Consider the following 20,435-nt stretch of genomic DNA (forward strand, 5'->3'; position numbering starts at 1 on the left):
ATAAGCCAACTGAAGGCATTTTACTTTAAAGAGATATGTCATAAACCATACAGGCCTCAGCGAATTATTTGTTGGAAATAGTGAGGATCACCTGTTTACTAATTTAACACATATCTGTTGACACCATTATGTGCTCAATTTGAGTTGGGTTCTGGGCCAAGTTCTTAACATTAGCTCACAGCCTTCTTGGGGAACTAGACAAAGAGATGATGATAACCCAATCTGGCATGCCAGGAGCTACTGGCAGTTCCATTTTTGCAGGGTAAGGTAGGGAGATGAGGCTGGAGAGTCTACATGGATCTGGTTGTGAAGGGTCTTGAAGGCCTTGCTTTTAAGTGGGTGAGACCTCACCATCTGCAGGGTGGACACATCACTGGTTGCTGGAGTGGGAGATGGACTGGAGCACACCAGAAAGATTGGTCAGGAGCCTGGGGCAACTTACCAGGGGGAATCTGGCATATGCCTGCCTGAAAATATATTTATAATTCTTTATTTTTTGTATCTAAGAGCTAGAAATTATAAAATAACATCAGGTAATAATCAGGATTGTGTCAGAGAGCAACCCTGTACGTTGGTTAAGGTATATTGCTGAAATAAATTAGCAATTGAACTTTAGGTGGTTAAATAGTTTTTCCAACTTTGGAATGTCTTATTCATTACAAGGGAAATTAATTGGGAAAGAAAAAAATCAGAAAAATTTACAATCTTTTATGCTCTAGTAAAATTTATATATCAGTGGGAACTCTCTGTAGCTTAGAAGTTTGAAATGCAAAAGCTAAAACCTGACAGTAGCTTCCTTTGTGTTAAACTGCCAAAGCTCATCGCACAGGCTGGTCCGGCTGTGTGGTCTCACCTCTTCTCATCCAATCTCACCTTGCTCACATGGTTCCCAACTCTCCCTACCCACACGCCCCACTTTTTAAAAAAATTTATTTTTTATTTATTTTTGGCTGCGTTGGGTCTTCGTTGCTGCGCAGGCTTTCTCTAGTTGCAGCGAGCAGGGGCTAAACTCTTCCTTGCAGTGCACGGGCTCATTGAGGTGGCTTCTCTTGTTGCAGAGCATGGGTTCTAGGCATGCGGACTCAGTAGTTGTGGCACACGGGCTCAGCAGTTGTGGTTCACAGGCTCTAGAGCTCAGGCTCAGTAGTTGTGGCACACGGGCTTAGTTTCTCTGCAGCATGTGGGATCTTCCTGGACCAGGGCTCGAATGCATGTCCCCTGCATTGGCAGGCAGATTCTTAACCACTGCACCACCAGGGAAGCCCCAGACCCGTTATCTTGAGATGGCATAGTCGTGGGTGTGCTGGGAAGTGTTTGTGCCAGTAAGGAGTAGTGGGGGTTGGGCTGGATGTGCTAAGGACGGCACATCTAACCCTGGAGTGTCCCAAACAGTGGTCCTCATCTTCTGTCATGGTGTCTATCAGTAAAACTAGAAAAGCGAGGTGCAGAATGAACTGCTCCTCCTAGGAGGTTGGTGTAGAGAGAAGTCCCTGTCAATAATTGCTCAACTCTTGTTAGGCACAGATAAGACAATTCATATGAATATATTTTTTATAAACTAATTCACCAATATAAGCTTAATATTATCTACATTACTTTAGACTTTTTCTATAACAAGATATTCACGAAAAATTACTATGAGATAAAGTATGTTAAAGAAATTTTTAAAAATAAATAATTGCTCAACTCTTGTCTAATACCATGCAGATCAGCTGGCAGAAGAAAAGGTGGCTGAGGGACTTTAACTCAGAGTTCTCAAAAACGCACTTTTGGGGGGTTAAGCCCAAGGTTAGACTGTCGGTGTGGAGAACCTACTTCAGATTTAAAAAGTATGAAATAGCACCCAGGCGAATTTTGGCTCACTTAGTTGAGGTGGTCATACCATAAGTTGTTAATCATATGGCATAATGTAATAAAGCCAATGCTAATGGTCTGGTCAGATGAACAGTACTATCATAAATATATCCAAGTTGACTCAGGCATTTCTAATAGGCCATTTACTTTTTGTCTCCCCAGCCAGGGGGCATCTCAGAGGCATCTCAGAGGTCTAATTTCATGAAGACCCAAGCCTGACAGTGGTGGGCTCAGGGAAAGTGGACTGTAATCATATGGAGGGCCTTCAGACTGCACTAATGCTGGTGGAAGCACAGCTGCTGGAGCTGCCACTGGGATGAGTGGCAGAAGGTCTTGGCCTTAGCCCAAATGCAAGCACATTCCAAGGGGCAGCAGCTCTCATTAAAAACAAAAGGAATGGGCTTCCCTGGTGGTGCAGTGGTTGAGAGTCCGCCTGCTGATGCAGGGGACACGGGTTCGTGCCCCGGTCCGGGAAGACCCCACATGCCGCGGAGTGGCTGGGCCTGTGAGCCATGGTCACTGAGCCTGTGCGTCTGGAGCGTGTGCTCCACAATGGGAAAAGCCACAACAGTGAGAGGCCTGCATACAGAAAAAAAAAAAAAAAATAAGGAACAACAAAGTTAGCTGAGAAATATGTTCCTTGTGAGGGATTCAAGGCAAGGAGGTAATAGTGAGGACAAGGCGGGCCATAGGGATAGTACTGAAGGCAGATCTCTGTAGCAGTGAGCAGCTTTCTAAGTTTATTGTGGAATCTGGGGTTGCCAGCCATGTAAGGCTGCAGATGAACATGTGTGGGCCCAGGGCATGGAGAGTTCCAAGCAACCTCTTGAAATGCTGCTTCACCTGAAGCACAATAAGGAAGAAAGGATGAGTTGCTGATCTAACAGGAGATGCCTACCCACACCACTGGCCTTTATTAGGTGGGAGCTGAATTTAGAGAACTTGGGTATTTAAAGCTGCTGGAAGCTTCCAAGTCCATGTTCAACCTGAAGTCCTGATTCCACCATGACAGACTATCCTCTCCTGTAACTTGGAGCTGAGGTGCAGCATTCGTAGGGGCCGGCAGTTGCCCAAATTGATAGAGAGCACTTCCACAGACCAGGAACCTGTCACACTGCTTCCCAGACAACAGTTGATTTGCTCTTCCACCTTCATGCTGTAGTATGCTCCAGTCTGCAGTAGTGCAGGCTCCACATACTTTGTGGTGGGGAAGGGGAGGTGCCCCCAGAGGCTGTGTGTAAAGGGACACATGTTATTTTATCTGTGACTTCTACAGACAGCACTGAAGAATTAAAGATAGTGAAGGAACTGTACCTGCAGGACTAGAGTATTACTCAGACTTCTGGGCATGGACACTGCCCCTGCCAGAGAATGTCATGGTGCTGTTGACTACTCCATGGAATTACTCAACACGCTGCTCACCACTGTCAGAACGGAGTAATCTTTAAGTGGTGGAATACCCAGGTGGAGGACACGAAATGGCCACTTCCAAATGCAAAATCAGAAATTCAAAGCTCTCTGTGTTTTCTGTGAACAGAGTTGATACCTTCAGAAAAGTAGACAAAAGCAGGGCAAGAACCAGGATGCAGCAGTTCAATATTCTGGGAGTAACAAATATACACTAATGCAGTGGACACAGAGGATTGCCCAGTCAAGGGAAAAAGTGGGTGAGAGCCTTTTGACAACTCCCTTGAGGCTCTAACCTCCCTTGTCAGATGCACATCAGGAAATGGCAAGTCACAGAAGTAGCAGTGCCCAGAACATCTCTAGGTGGCTGGGATCGTCACACCCGAAGCTGAGCATGCCCCTGACTGCCATGTGTAGTGTAACTACAGTGCAGAACAACTGGCGGGGGGAATGTCTGCACAGATTAAGCCCCTACTTTAGGGATTATCTGAGGGTCAGAGTCAAACTGAAGCCCAGAGGACCTGGGTTACTCAGGAATTTTTATCAACCTCTGCCTTCCAGATAGGGGTCCTGAGTTCTGAAAGCTGGGTTTGGAACAACATCCAGAATCATGGACTGTGTGAGGTCAGATAACCACAGTCTTCAAGGGCAAACTGGGTGGTAGTAACTGATGTGATGTTATCAGTTAGGAGTTGCTAAATCAAAAAGGGACACACAGTTCAAATGAATTGTCCCAGGAGAAGAATACAGGTAAGAAGCCAGTGGACACATGAACCAGGGAAATCTGACAAAAGTTGGTTTGAAGCAGAAGGTGGGAAGCATAATTTAAGTAACTCCTGGGCCAGTGCACAGGTGATTGCACTTTCTTTACACTGGGTGTAAATAGTGGGGGTGAGGAAAACAAAGCATTCCATTAAAGGTAGAAACCCTCCTACATAAGAGAATCAAGTACAGTAAAATGCGTATAGACCATTTTCTTACTTTTTTGTTCCTGTGCTTCTCAATTTTTACAATTTTATAATTTATCTTAATGGTCAACTAATTTCTATATTGTTAATGAAGGTCCATGTTGGTTCTGATACTTGGTAATTCAGACTAATTCAGACTATTCAACTGAGGCAGTTCTGAATTATGAGTGTTTGACATTCTTAAGTTCTCAAAACCCACACTACTGTGAACCTTGACTCTCAGTAAATAAAATGACTATCTTCATGTGAGCTTTCATGGTTATTATGTAGAATGGAAATTCTCTTGCATTCAATAATTAATACACTTAGTCTCAAAGCTCTTCCATATCACTTTTCTCCAATATGATGTCTCTGATGCTGAATGAGGTTTGCAGTCTGGTTGAAAGCTTTCCCACATTTATTACATTTATAGGGTTTCTCTCCCGTGTGAATCCTCTGATGTTGAGTCAGATGTGTACTTCGGATAAAGGCTTTCTCACAGATTTTACATTTATAAGGTTTTTCTCTAGTATGAATTCTCTTATGTTGAGTGAGGGCTGAATGGTCACTGAATGCTTTCTCACATATATTACACGCATAAGGTTTCTCCCCAGTATGAATTCTCTGATGCTGGGCTAGGGCTGATTGGTCCCTGAAGGCTTTCTCACACAAACCACATCTGTAAGGTTTCTCTCCAGTATGAATTTTCCGATGTCGAGCAAAGGATGAATTATCCCTGAAAGCTTTCCCACATTCGTTACACTTATAAGGTTTCTCTCCAGTATGAATTCTTTGATGTTCAGTAAGGGAAGAGTTCACCCTGAAAGCCTTCCCACATTCATTACATTCAAAAGGCTTCTCCCCAGTGTGAATTCTCTGATGCTGAAGAAAACTTGTACTCTGATTGAAGGCCTTCCCACATTCATTACATTTATAGGGTTTCTCTCCACTATGAATATTCTGGTGTTTGGTAAGATGTGCCCTGCACACAAAGGCTTTGTCACATATGTTACATTTAAAAGGCTTCTCTCCAGTATGTATTCTATGATGGTGGGCAAGGTGTATGTTTCGGATAAAAGCTTTTCCACATAAGTTGCATTCAAAAGGCTTCTCTCCAGTATGAATTTTCTGATGATAAGTAAGTGAGGAACTCACTGAGAAGGCCTTGCCACATTCCTTACATTCATACGGCTTCTCACCAGTGTGAATTCTTTGGTGATGGATGAGGTGTGTGCTCTGGTGAAAGGCTTTCCCACATTCTCTACATTCATATCGCTTCTCTTTAATAAGAATTTTCCGATTTGCATTAAGTTTTTCAGTATGAATCTTCTGATGTTTATTGAGGGTTGAACTCTTAGTGAAGACTTTTCCACACTCACTACACTCAAAGGCTTTTTTGCTAGATTGAAATCCCTGACTCTGAACAAAGGATGAGCTCATGGTGCAGTGCTTCCCAGATTCATCACATTTCTGGTTACCAACCACAGATGAAGTTTTCTCATGAGCAAGCATCACTTGCTGCAACTTTATCTCCTGGCTTCCATGCTGCCATTCCAACAGTGTATCATATTTCCAGTGAGTATCTTTAGTGAATCTTTCCTTTATCATCCACTGACCCAATTCTCCTTCAGGAATATCTGCCTTGAGAGTTGATTTCTTACTCACAGGTGTAGTCATCCAATCTGAAAGACATCAAAAATTCAAATGTCTGTTTTATCTTAGTAAAACATCTAGTTGGGATAAGAACGTGACCTTGTTTATAATGCTAACAGAGAGGTTGTAATTTTGAAGATTTCTTGAAGTGAAGATAAAACAGGAAAAGGGAGAAGAGGTGAACAGAGGACATGGCAGGAAGGGGTTGACAACTATACAATGTATGAAGCAGGAGAGCTTGGAGCTGGCATTCAGAAGTCACAGGCCTGAGCTGGGATCCTGAGTACAATATTTATTTTCTTTGTGATTACAGAGAAGTTACCTGAATTTTGAAGCCTCAAAAATACCTGTAAGACCACACTATGCTAACAGATAAGAAAAAAATGTACCTTATCTGTTTTAGTGATATGGTCTTTAAAATAACCTAGATGTGACCTTAAGAAACCATTGAAACTAGAGGTCAACACTTGGTAGAAAAAAAGTTCAGCTTCGGAGTAACTACTAAAACCAGCATTTATGTTTTATAGACACATTTTAGCATTCAGATGGAAAATAAAAAGTTAGGCTACTATAGAGCCTGTGAAACACTGATACCTACTAATAAAGTTAGAACCTCCTGCTACCAGTGAGGAAGCAACATCTTCAAACCTATATGAATAATGTGACATTGATATAAGGAAAATGTACCATGAGGATGTATATGTGAGCATAAAAAATTAGGAAGAAAGCAGCAAATCTGCCAGGATATATCCAGTATGTCTTGGAGGCAAGGCCCTGAATTTGGGGAAAGGAGTATAATAGTCATTAGAAATGGGACTCTGCTACTGGGATCTGGGCCAAGGTCCCATGAATGTCTGACAAAATTATTCCTCTCCCCCAAAACAAATTCCACACTTACTCAACAACAGTCTCACTTGGTCTCATGGGTATCCTGATATTAACAAGTAGAGTTCTGAATGCATACTAGTTTTCTGTACGTATTTGTGAATATCTGTCTTTTGTGTTAAGTCTATTTAAGACTTTGTACTAAGAAATGCAATGATAAGGACTTGATACTAACACAGATGATGCAAAGATTCCTGGGAAAGCCTATCAAGAACAAGCCTCCCTCAATGCTTTTTTCTCCTACTCACTCCAGAAAATCTATAAAGAGCTATAATAATAATAATAATAAAACTCCTTGTACTTACCTGGAAAAGAAAGTTAAACAGGTGCACTTTAAGGCTACAATCCTTGTGAGCTTAGAATAATATATCCTTGCTCAAAACAAAGAATGTTTAAAGTTAAACACCAGTTTTGCCAAATCTCAAAATCTTAAGAACTGACTTTCGCTTCTGGACCTGACAAAGTAGCCTGTGGAAGACCAGGTTCTTGCAAAAAACACCCAAAAAATCTGAATTGAAAAAAAAAAATCTGTCTAAAGGCATCAGATATCACTTGAAGCCAACTTGATAGTCTAATATTTGGGATAGAAGGGAAATACAGAGGTGATTCTAACAGTGTTTTTTTTTCATCAGAGAATTTGCTGAATTCTTAAACTTCTCAGGGCAAGAGACTAAGCTAAGCAGAAATTCAGAATTCTCTATAGTCTTATAGTACTGTTGAGCCAAAAACTGGAGTTCAGGACCTTCTGGGGGGCTGTGGGGTAAACAGTGGTCAGAGTAAACATGTAAAGCTCTCAGTTGGGACTCCTGGAGGTCTACAACCTAACAGCAAGGGCAAACAAGAGATAGGTAAAGCTTCATAAACATTCAACCCAATCTCCAGCTAATGAGTCCCTGGGTGGATGGATTAGGGTGGTTTGCTTGTACTCCAGCTGTCTACGAGAGGGAAGGAAAATTTTCTCTGGAGGAACATAACATCATCCAGAGCGTATTCACTCCTTCACACATGATGTCAAGGATTCAGTCAAAAAGTACCAGGAGTACTAAGAAATTATTGAATCAAGAGAAAAAACAGACAATAGAGAAAGACCCTCAGAACTCAGATACCAAAATTATCAGACATGGGGTTTGAAATAAGTGTGACTAACATGTTCAATAAAACAGATAAGAATAAGAACTTTAACAGAGAATTGGAACCAAAGAATCCAATGAAAATTCTAGAACTGAAAAATATAACTGAAATTAAGAACTCAATAGATAGCTTTAACAGTATATTGGACATTGGGACTTCCCTGATCGTCCAGTGGTAAAGAATCTGCCTTCCAATGCAGGAGACAGGGGTTCGATCCCTGGTCAGGGAACTAAGATCCCACATGCCACGGAGCAACTAAGCCTGTGCGCCACAACTACTGAGCCTGTGCGCAACTAGAGAGCCCGTGTGTCACAAACTACAGAGCCCACGTGCTCTGGAGCTCAAGTGTCACAACTAGAGAGAGAAAAAACACGCACGCCACAACTAGAGAGAAGCCCACGTGCCACAGCGAAGAGCCTCTGCACTGCAACAAGAAGATCCTGCATGCCACAACAAAAACCTGACACAGAGAAAAAAAAATTTTGAATAAATAAATAAAATGAATAAATATTTTAAGAAACAGTATATCAGACATAGCAGAAGAGAGGAATAGTGAACTAAAAAAAATACATAGGCAGAAAATATCCATGGTAAAACCTGGAGGAAAAAATTTAAAAAGACATATAAGACATGGTGAAAACATTTATTAACATATGTGTGACTGGAGTTCTCGAATGGGAGGAGGAAAAGAATGGGGCAAAAAACACTATTTTTTAAAAAAAAGGTTGAAAAATGAATTTGAGAAGCACAACAGACTGCAAGCAGGATAAATTCAGAGAAAATCCACCTAGGTACACCATAGTCAAACTACTGAAAACATAAGATTAATTTGAAATTTCCTTGAGAGGAAAAATATATTACCTTTAAAAGAGAAAAAAAATAAAACTGATAGCTCTCTTTTCAACCAAAAACAAGGGAAAACAGAAGACAACGAAATAGGAACTTCCCTGATAGCACAGTGGTTAAGAATCTGCCTGCCAATGCAGGGGACATGGGTTCAAGACCTGGTCTGGGAAGATCCCACATGCTGTGGAGCAACTAAGCCTGTGTACCACGACTACTGAGCCTGCGCTATACAGCCCATGAACCACAACTACTGAGCCCTCATGCCACACCTACTGAAGCCCACACACCTCGAACCTGTGCTCCGCAAAATGAGAAGTCACGGCAACAAGAAGCCCACGCACCGTAACAAAGAGTAGCCCCTGCTCACCACAACTAGAGAAAGCCTGTGTGCAGCAATGAAGAACCAATGCAGACAAAAATAAATTAAATAAATTTTAAAAAATAGCTCTGTAATTGTCTAAAAAAAAAAAAAGACGACAATGAAATAGCATCTGAAGTGCTGAAAATTGCTAAACTAGAACTCAATAGAAACAAAATGTCCCAAAAAGGTAAATATGAAATGGATATTTCTGTACAAATAAAAACAGAGATTGTGTCACCAGCAGGCCCATATTAAAAAAAAACAATAAAAGGAGTGTTCCAGGCAGAAGAAAGATAATCCCAGGTGTAAAAGTAAGAAAAGGCAATGGAAAGAGTAAATAAAAATATTATTGCACAAAACAATAATTATAATGTCTTGAGAGGTTGAAAATATATACATAATTAAAATACATAGCAAAAACACCACAAGACATGAAAGAAAGAAATAGTATTGTTTTAAGCTATTAGCATTGCCTGGGAATTATTTATTTTGGATAGTATTAAGCTGGTTTTACTTATTAGACTTACCAATAAAAGACTGGTTAAAGAAGATACAAGCTCATACAGTCTTTAAGACTAGTTAAAGAAGGTACAAGCTCATTGGAATATGGAACAGTAAAAATAGTTGATTCAAAAGAAGACAAGAAAAAAAATGGACTTAAAGCAGGTGAGTAAAATTAAAATTAAATAATGAAATAGCAGACGTCCAATCCTATACATATTAGTAATTGGTCTAAATTCTCCTATTAAAAAACTAAGGTTGGGCTTCCCTGGTGGTGCAATGGTTGAGAGTCTGCCTGCCGATGCAGGGGACACAGATTCATGCCCCGGTCCGGGAAGATCCCACATGCCGCGGAGCAGCTAGGCCCGTGAGTCATGGCCGCTGAGCCTGCGCATCCGGAGCCTGTGCTCCGCAACGGGAGAGGCCACAACAGTGAGAGGCCCATGTACTGCAAAAACAAACAAACAAACAAACAAATAAAAAACTGTTGTGAGGCTGGATTAAAAAAATAAAATCCAACTATATGGCACTCAGGAGAGAAATATCAAAAATATAGATCCAGAATTAAAAGGAAAGAAAAGAATGGAAAAGGATTTATCAAGCAAGCACTAACCACAAGAAAGCTGGTATACCTACACTAATATCAGACAAATCTCATAATATTAGAGAAAACAGGCTTTAAGATAGTTCATATTGACAAAAGGTTCAATTATGTAGGAAAATATAACAAATCTACATTTTCACATAATATAACTTCAAAATGTATAAAGTAAAAATTGAGAAAATAAAAAGGAAAAATAGAGAAACCTTAACAATGATAGTGAGATATGTTTACATACCATTCTCAATAACTCACAAATCAAACCATTAAGAATAGGGGATCTGAATAACAAGATAAACAAACTTGATCTAAATGATATACTTATAACACTATACCCAACAATGACAGAATATACATATTTAAGTGCATATAGAACATTTACAAAAACTGAACATATACTGGGAGGTGAAGTAGTATGAACACATTTCACAGGACAGAGATCATTCAGAATGTGTATTCTGAACTCAGTGGAATTATGCCAGAAGTGAATAACAAAATACCAAAAAGACGGTTAGAAAATCCAGATATTTTAAAACTAGTCCATACATTTCTAAATAACTGATAAAGAAATCAAAACAAAAATTAGAAAATATTTTAAACTTAATGATAATAGAACCATGAAATGAAACTCACAAAATGCAGCTACAGCATGGTTAGAAGGAAATGTACATCTATCTATCTGTATCAATTATCAATCTCAAGAAATCAGAAAAATAGCAAATTAAATACAAAGGAGAAGGAAAGAAATAATAAAAATAACAGAAATCGATAACTTAATAAAAAATTGATAGACCTCTATCAAGACTAATGGAGAAAGAGAGAAGGCACATATTACCACTATCAAGAATGATAAAGGTGACATCAAGACAAATTCTAAAGAGATTTATAAGATAATAGCATAATGAGGAAACTTTATGCCAATAAACTAAAAGACTAAATTCTAGGAAGATATAGTGTATCAAAACAGATGCAAGAAGAAACAGAAAATCTGAATGGTCCTACATCTAATAAATAAATTGAATCTTCCATTTAATACCTTCTCACAAAGAAATTTTCAAGCAGAGATGGCTTCACTAGTGAATTCTTCTGAACATTTAAGGAAGTCCAGTCTGTATACAAACAGGCCAGCGGAACAGATTATAGACCCAGAATCAGACCTATGCCCATGCAGTCCCCTTATGTATGACAAAGGTACACTGCAGTACAATGGGGGAAATGATAGTCTTTTCAGTAAATGATCCTGGGTCAACTGAATACCTTTATGGAAAATAATGAAAATAAATCTTCCATGTGGACTGTAGACCTAAATATGAAAAACAAAAGAATAAAGGAAAACACAGAAGATCTTCATGGCATTAAATGTCTTAAGTAGGACACAAAAAGCATTAACTTTAAGAAAAACCCCAATTAATTGGACTATCCTAAATATTTAGAACTTCTGTTTACCAAATAACATCATTATTCGAAGTGTGAAATAATATTTATAATGCATTATGTATCTATATGACAGAGGATCAAATCCCAAATGTACAACCCTAAAATATATCAATAAGGTAAGATTAGACAACTAAATGGAAAATAGGGGAGAGACTTATAGATACTTTACAAAAGAGGATATTTAAATGATCAATAAAAAAATAAAAGGATGATCAACTTCATTAGTCATAAGTTGAGATACAATGAGATACTCCATATATCCTCTAGAATGGTGAAAAACAAACTTTTAATGACAATACTAAGTATATAAGAGGACATGGAACCTTCGTATCCTGCTGGCTGGAGTATAAACGGGTATAACCACTTAAAAAAACTATTTGGCGGTGTCTATTAAAGCTTGCAGGGACTTCCCTGGTGGTCCAGTGGTAAGGAATCCACCTTACAATGCACGGGACGCAGGTTCGATCCCTGGTCAGGGAACTAAGATCCCACATGCTGCGGGGCAACTAAGCCCGCAAGCCACAATTACTGAGCTCACATCCCTCAACTAGAGAACCTGCATGCCACAAACTATGGAGCCCACATACTCTGGAGCCCACACCACAATTACAGAGCCCACGTGCCCTGGAGCCTGTGCGCCACAGCTAGAGAAGAGAAAACAGTCACACCACAACTAGAGAGAAGTCCGTGCACTGCAACTAAGACCCAAAGCAGCCAAAAAAAATAAATTAAAAAAAAAAGCTTGCCTACTCATGAACATAGTACTCCTAGCTATATGCTCAAGAGAAATGTATAACGTACATTCTCTAAAAGATGTACAAGAATGTTCATAATAGTTCCAGTATTACTGATAATAGCTCCAAGTCAGAAATATACCAAATGTCTAGCAACAGTAGAATGTATAAATAGTGGTAGGTTTACAGAGTGAAATATCATACCTCAATGAGAATGAATCAACTATTGCTACATAAGACAACATGGATGAATCTCAAATACACTGTGAAAGCAAAGAAGCCAGACACAAAAGAGTAGACACATATGATTCCATTTATAAAAAGTTTTAAAATAGGCAAAACAAAGCTATGGTCAGGGTAGTAATTATCTTCAGGACAAAAGAAACAGAGGGGATGGGAGGGGATATCTGGTGTTCTAGGAACATTTTATTTCCTGATATAGGTGCTGGTTATACAGATGTATTTATACTGTAAAAATCTGATGAGTTGTACACTTATAATTTATGTATTTTCCTGTGTTAGTATTACTTCAATAAAAGTTTACTTTAAAAAATCTGGGAGTGGCTTTCAAAAATAATAATTTGGCTCAATAAAAACAACCAATTGCTAGCTTTCTTTTCTAGCAGCTATTAGATAGCTATATTTATTAAAGCCTTTTCTGGATTGTGATCATAAAACATATCACCTATATATAAGAGAAAACTGGCTTTTTAACGTTTTGTGTTACAGGAAAACACTCATCTAATTGTGTTATCAAGAGGGGGTCAAACACACCCTGGTTTCACGACGCTGAAGATAAACTGAGATGGGGAAAGACTGGACCCTCAGAGTCAGTTCTCACTGGGGCCCAGGTTACTTCATGGGGGCTGAATTAGGAGCAGTACCTGTAGCTGCATTGGGCCGCACTAAAAAAAAGTATGGGTTTAAACTATATATCGATAACTCTAGGGTATCAAACAAGGTATGCAAGTAGTATGATCCAAACCCTATACAATGTAGTCAAGAGGTCACCCCCAGGGAGAGACCAGAAACTGACCCAATTTCCTCCAAATCATCAAAAGTTTCAAGACTTGGCACTATCAAGTACATCTGAGAGTGGGGGTGGATAAAATAAGGAGTTTTGGATTAAGGTCAGTTTATGAAGCCTTTATGCCCTCAGATCCCTTCCCCAACTCAGAGGAGCTGGAAGGTTTCCCTCTTCCAACTGAGGAAAGCCTCTAACAAGAAAGAGATACCAAAGAGATATCAAAACAATCAAAGAGAAAATTTGAGAACACAGTGCCTATAAAGGGAGATGAAAGTGTTTTTGGAAATCATTACCTTTAGAGGTAAGATATTACCATTGTAAAACACGAATAAGAGCTTACAAATAAAACAAGAGTTTTTGGAAATTAAAAAGGATGGCAGAATTTGAAAACTCAACAGAGAATTCCCACCATAAACAATTAGAAAACCAGGGAAAAAGTGAAACAACTATTTTTAGGCAATGGAAAAGTAATCCTGGAAAAGTAAACTCACAGTGACAGAAGCAGATCTGTGGTTGCCAGGGGCTGGGGACAGGGGATGGGATTAATTGCAAAGAGGTAAGAAGGCATTTTTGGTTAGAGATGACAAAAATGTTATTCCTTTGATTTGGTGATAAATTTGTCAAAACTGATCAAATATTACACTTAAAATGGTGAATTTTATTGCATGTAAATTATACTTTAATGAAGCTCATTAAAAATATTTTAAAAATCTCAGTAGATGAACTGGAAGACATAACTGAAGAAACCTGTCAAAAGTAGAACAAAAAAAATAAAGATGGAAATTTTAATAAAAAGATAAAATTAGGGCTTCCCTGGTTTTTCAGTGGTTGAGAATCTGCCTGCCAATGCAGGGGACATGGGTTCGAGCACTGATCTGGGAAGATCCCACATGCCGCAGAGCAACTAGGCCCATGAGCCACAACTACTGAGCCTGCGCGTCTGCAGCTTGTGCTCCGCAACAACAGAGGCCGCGACAGTGAGAGGTCCATGCACCGCAATGAAGAGTGGCCCCCGCTCACCGCAACTAGAGAAAGCCCTCGCACAGAAACGAAGACCCAACCCAGCCATAAATAAATAAATAAATAAATAAATATTTTAAAAAAACAAAAAAAACTTACTGGGGACAGTAAGATTTATATATATATATATATATATATATATATATATATATATATATATATATATATATAAAAGATAAAATTAGAAGACCAGTCCAGGTGGTATCAGGCATTCCATCAAGAAAAAATAGAGAAAACTGAAGGTGGAAATTAAAAAATGCTAGAAGAAAATGTCCAAGATCCACAGGGCAGAAATTTAGATGGAAAGGCTCACCAATCCTCAGTGGATCCAAGTATAGGAGCACACCAGGGTACACCACTGAGAAACACTGGAGTAAATGAGGAGATCATGCAAGCTTTCAGAGAGGAAAAACAGGTCACAAGTGATGAAGAACCTGAAGATTTTGGATTTCTCAATAGCAGACTTAGGTCTAGAAAACAACAGAGCAATGTCTTCAGAATTCTGAAGAAAAAAGATTTCCAGTGTTGAATTCTATCTAGTCAAACTATCCAGAAAGTGTTACGGCAGGAAAAAGACATTTATAGACTTGCTAGGTTACCAAAAACTTATTCCTGTGCATCCTTTCTTAGGAAGCTACTGGAAGACATGTGCAAATGAAGAGATAAGCCAAGAAAAAGGATGATGTGGGACGTGCAGGCCGGGAAAGACGGGATTTGCAGGAGGATGACAGCTAGGCACCTGCCATTCCAGAAAGGAGCAGGTCAGATGGCTCCAGAAGAGACTTTTCCAGGAAAATGAAATTGTCAGAATGACTTCTGATCTAAAAGTCTTGAGAATCGAGATGCAGACAACTAGAGAAGGTCTGAGATTAAATTAAATTAAATTAAACTAAATGAACCCTGGGAAGATTGCTTAGGAAAGCAAAAGCAAAAGTTGCCAGGACTTACTTCATGGATCAGCTGTGAATAGTGCTTCAGAATGTAAACAATGACTATTTCTCTGACCATTAAGTACACTATAACCCTACTGGAAGGATAGGGAATGGAAAAGGTAGTAAGACGAATAGTCGGGGAGGTGAGTTTAATCCTCACTTTTATAGAAGGAATTCAGTAAATAATGCCTAAAACTGAAAAGTCAAGAGGTAGCAATATAAACACATTCCTTAAAGACATGGAAACAAATGTACCAAATAATCAACTGAAAGAAGAGAAAATGGTTACTTCTAAAGAGGAGAGAATGGGGATAAGAGGCCATCAGTTTTCATAATAAACATTGTAGTTTCGTTAAACTAAATGCATTATTGTTATGACATTTAATACTAAAAATAAAGAAAAAGGACAGAATAAGCTCCAAAAAATTCAAAGGAAAGAAATAATGAAGAGCAAAAATTAATGAAATAAAGATAAAATAGAAACGATCAGTAAAGTCAAAAATTATTTATTAAATTTATTAAAAAGGCAAACCTCTGATAAGATTTATACAAAAAAAAAGACAAAAGTAAATTATTATTAGAAAAAATTCATGATTTCATTCAACAAATACATACTGGGACCTGGTGAGCTGAGATACAAGAGCAAACATGGCCAAGTCCTTCCCTCATGGAGCTAAGGGTAGAAAGCATTATTTAAACAGGACACAGAAAGCACTAAGATAAAGATCATTAAGACAAAGACTGATTACGAACTTCTGCTAGTAAAGAAAGAGAAAAGATAAGCTATAGACTGGCACACATATTAACTGATAAAGTATTCAATTCCTAATTATATATAGAAGTCTTACAAGTGAATAAGAAAAAGATAAACTATAACAGAAAAATGGATGAAGAATATGTCACAGAACACAAATAATCAACATATGAAGATGTTCAAGTCCACCAGTAAACAAGGAAGTGCAAATTAAAACCACAATGAGATACCATTTCTTAGGAATTTTGGTTCAGTTCCTGTTACTTGCCAAAGTAACATCAACTGACCTGAATCAACTATTAGTATAATTTGTATCAACTAATTTAATCAGCAATCTGGGACCACGTAGTAGACCTGAAGAAGCATATACTCTTAAACCCACTATTTCTACACCTATGAATACACCTAAAGAAATTCCCAAACAAGGCCCATGTGTATAAGGAAGTATGTACAAGAATATTCAGGTCTGGACTTCCTTGGTGGTGCAGTGGTTAAGAATCCGCCTGCCAATGCAAGGGACACAGGTTCAAGCCCTGGTCCAGGAAGATCCCACATGTTGTGGAGAAACTAAGGCCATGTGCCACAACTACTGAGCCTGCACTCTAGAGCCCATGAGCCACAACTACTGAGCCCTCGTGCCACAACTACTGAAGCCTGCACGCCTAGAGCCCATGCTCTGCAACAAGAGAAGCCACCTCAATGAGAAGCCCACGCACCACAACAAAGAGTAGCCCCCACTCACCACCACTAGAGAAAGCCCATGTGCAGCAATGAAAACCCAACGCAGCCAAAATTAAATAAATAAATTAAAAAAAAAAGAATATTCAGGTCAGCATCATTCAAAAGGCAGCAAAAAGTCTGGAAACAACCTACAGGTCTATCAGCAAGAAAATAGTTAAATAAAGGTATAGCCATTGAAGGAGTATCAGAGTGCAGTTAAAAATGACTAGAGCTACACATCTCAACAAGGATTGAAAAAAATGCAAGCTGTGGAAAGGTATCTATAGTACAATACATATATATATGTATATATCAACTTTAAAGTGTGCAAAGCTAAACAATATTGCTCAGAGCTATGGATAAATGTGGTAAAGAGCAAGAAGAGCAGCACAGGAGCTAATGTAAAATTCAAGCTAGTGGCTCTCTGGTATGAAAGGAGGAAGATCTGATGAGGAGGGACACATCGAATTTCACATATGCAGTTTGTTCTGTTTCTTCAGCTGGACAGCAGGGTATGGAGGGTGTTTGCCCATTCTTCAGGCTGTTCAAAATTGTTACAGATTCTGTTCTGTAGATAGGATTACAGTATCAATATATATTTGCTTTAAGTAAAAAAAGGAAATGATAATGCTAAGTGTTGAAATAAAATTATAGCATGTAAGAGAAATAGGAGCTGGTTCTCTACAAAAAGTCTCAACAAATTTTAGAGGAAAAATACACAGATAAAGTTGGAAATGAGAAAGAGGATATAATGTAAAATGTTAAAATTATAGATGAACCTGGAAGAAATGGACAAATTCTTAGAAATGCACAACCTGCCAAGACTGAATCAGGAAGAAATAGAAAATATGAACAGACCAATCACAAGCACTGTGATTAAAAATCTTCCAACAAACAAAAGCCCAGGACCAGATGGCTTCACAGGCGAATTCTATCAAACATTTAGAGAACAGCTAACACCTATTCTCCTCAAACTCTTCCAAAATATAGCAGAGGGAGGAACACTCCCAAACTCATTCTACGAGGCCACCATCACCTTGATACCAAAACCAGAAAAGGATGTCACAAAGAAAGAAAACTACAGGCCAATATCACTGATGAACACAGATGCAAAAATCCTCAACAAAATACTAGCAAACAGAATCCAACAGCACATTAAAAGGATCATACACCATGATCAAGTGGGGTTTATTCCAGGAATACAAGGATTCTTCAATATACGCAAATCAATCAACGTGATACACCATATTAACTAATTGAAGGAGAAAAACCATATGATCATCTCAATAGACACAGACAAAGCTTTCAACAAAATTCAACACTTTTTGAAAAAAAAATTTATGATAAAAACCCTGCAGAAAGTAGGCATAGAGGGAACTTACTTCAACATAATAAAGGCCATATATGACAAACCCACAGCCAACATCGTCCTCAATGGTGAAAAACTGAAAGCATTTCCACTAAGATCAGGAATAAGACAAGGTTTCCCACTCTCACCACTCTTATGCAACATAGTTTTGGAAGTTTTAGCCACAGCAATCAGAGAAGAAAAGGAAATAAAAGGAATCCAAATCGGAAAAGAAGAAGTAAAGCTGTCACTGTTTGCAGATGACATGATCCTATACATAGAGAATCCTAAAGATGCTACCAGAAAACTACTAGAGCTAAAAAATGAATTTGGTAAAGTAGCAGGATACAAAATTAATGCACAGAAATCTCTGGCATTCCTATACACTAATGATGAAAAATCTGAAAGTGAAATCAAGAAAACACTCCCATTTACCATTGAAACTAAAAGAATAAAATATCTAGGAATAAACCTACCTAAGGAGACAAAAGACCTGTATGCAGAAAATTATAAGACACTGATGAAAGAAATTAAAGATGATATAAATAGATGGAGAGATATACCATGTTCTTGGATTGGAAGAATCAACATTGTGAAAATGACTCTACTACCCAAAGCAATCTACAGATTCAATGCAATCCCTATCAAACTACCACTGGCATTTTTCACAGAAGTAGAACAAAAAATTTCACAATTTGTATGGAAACACAAAAGACCCCGAATAGCCAAAGCAACCTTGAGAACGAAAAACGGAGCTGGAGGAACCAGGCTCCCTGACTTCAGACTATACTACAAAGCTACAGTAATCAAGACAGTATGGTACTGGCACAAAAACAGAAAGATAGATCAGTGGAACAGGATAGAAAGCCCAGAGATAAACCCACACACTTATGGTCACCTTATCTGTGATAAAGGAGGCAGGAATGGACAGTGGAGAAAGGACAGCCTCTTCAATAAGTGGTGCTGGGAAAACTGGACAGCTACATGTAAAAGTATGAGATTAGAACACTCCTTAACACCATAAAAAAAATAAGCTCAAAATGGATTAAATACCTAAATGTAAGGCCAGAAACTATCAAAATCTTAGAGGAAAACATAGGCAGAACACTTTATGACATAAATCACAGCAAGATCCTTTTTGACCCACCTCCTAGAGAAATGGAAATAAAAACAAAAATAAACAAATGGGACCTTATGAAACTTCAAAGCTTTTGCACAGCAAAGGAAACCATAAACAAGACCAAAAGACAACCCTCAGAATGGGAGAAAATATTTGCAAATGAAGCAACTGACAAAGGATTAATATCCAAAATTTACAAGCAGCTCATGCAGCTCAATAACAAAAAAACAAACAACCCAATCCAAAAATGGGCAGAAGACCTAAATAGACATTTCTCCAAAGAAGATATACAGACTGTCAACAAACATATGAAAGAATGCTCAACACAATTAAACATTAGAGAAATGCACATCAAAACTACAATGAGGTATCATCTCACACCTGTCAGAATGGCCATCATCAAAAAATCTACAAACAATAAATTCTGGAGAGGGTGTGGAGAAAAGGGAACACTCTTGCACTGCTGGTGGGAATGTGAATTGGTACAGCCACTATGGAGAACAGTATGGAGGTTCCTTAAAAAACTACAAATAGAACTACCATATGACCCAGCAATTCCTCTACTGGGCATATACCCTGAGAAAACCATAATTCAAAGAGAGTCATGTGACAAAATGTTCATTGCTGCTCTATTTACAATAGCCCAGAGATGGAAACAACCTAAGTGTCCATCATCAGATGAATGGATAAAGAAGATGTGGCACATATATACAATGGAATATTACTCAGCCATAAAAAGAAATGAAATTGAGCTATTTGTAATGAGGTGGATGGACCTAGAGTCTGTCATACAGAGTGAAGTAAGTCAGAAAGAGAAAGACAAATACCGTATGCTAACACATATATATGGAATCTAAGGAAAAAAAAAGAAAAAAATGTCATGAAGAACCTGGGGGTAGGATGGGAATGGAGACGCGGACCTGTTGGGGAATGGATTGGGGATATGGGGAGGGGGAGGGGTAAGCTGTGACAGGCGGGAGTTGTGGCATGGACATATATACACTACCAAGCGTGGAATGGATAGCTAGTGGGAAGCAGCCGCATAGCACAGGGAGATCAACTCGGTGCTTTGTGACCACCTAGAGGGGTGGGAGGGGGGGTCGGGGGGAAGGGAGATGCAAGAGGGAAGAGATATGGGAACATATGTATATGTATAA

General features: G+C 38.7%; 1 protein-coding gene across 5 annotated transcripts in view; it reads right to left on the bottom strand.

The window, feature by feature from the left end:
• Nucleotides 1–1,183: 1,183 nt before the first annotated feature.
• The window catches only part of LOC101334865 (uncharacterized), a 69,812-nt gene continuing 50,560 nt past the window's right edge, over nucleotides 1,184–20,435 (bottom strand). For 3 of the 5 annotated variants that reach the window (XM_073802913.1, XM_073802912.1, XM_073802911.1), the window contains one exon: nucleotides 1,184–5,890. In XM_073802913.1, the coding sequence (XP_073659014.1) occupies nucleotides 4,557–5,890 (1,334 nt within the window). In that variant the 3' untranslated portion in view covers nucleotides 1,184–4,556. The remainder of the gene's footprint in view (nucleotides 5,891–20,435) is intronic. The other 2 variants (XR_012331004.1, XM_073802915.1) reach the window with 2 other exon arrangements.

This window comes from Tursiops truncatus, chromosome 3, assembly GCF_011762595.2.
Source record: "Tursiops truncatus isolate mTurTru1 chromosome 3, mTurTru1.mat.Y, whole genome shotgun sequence".
Lineage (NCBI taxonomy): Eukaryota > Metazoa > Chordata > Mammalia > Artiodactyla > Delphinidae > Tursiops > Tursiops truncatus.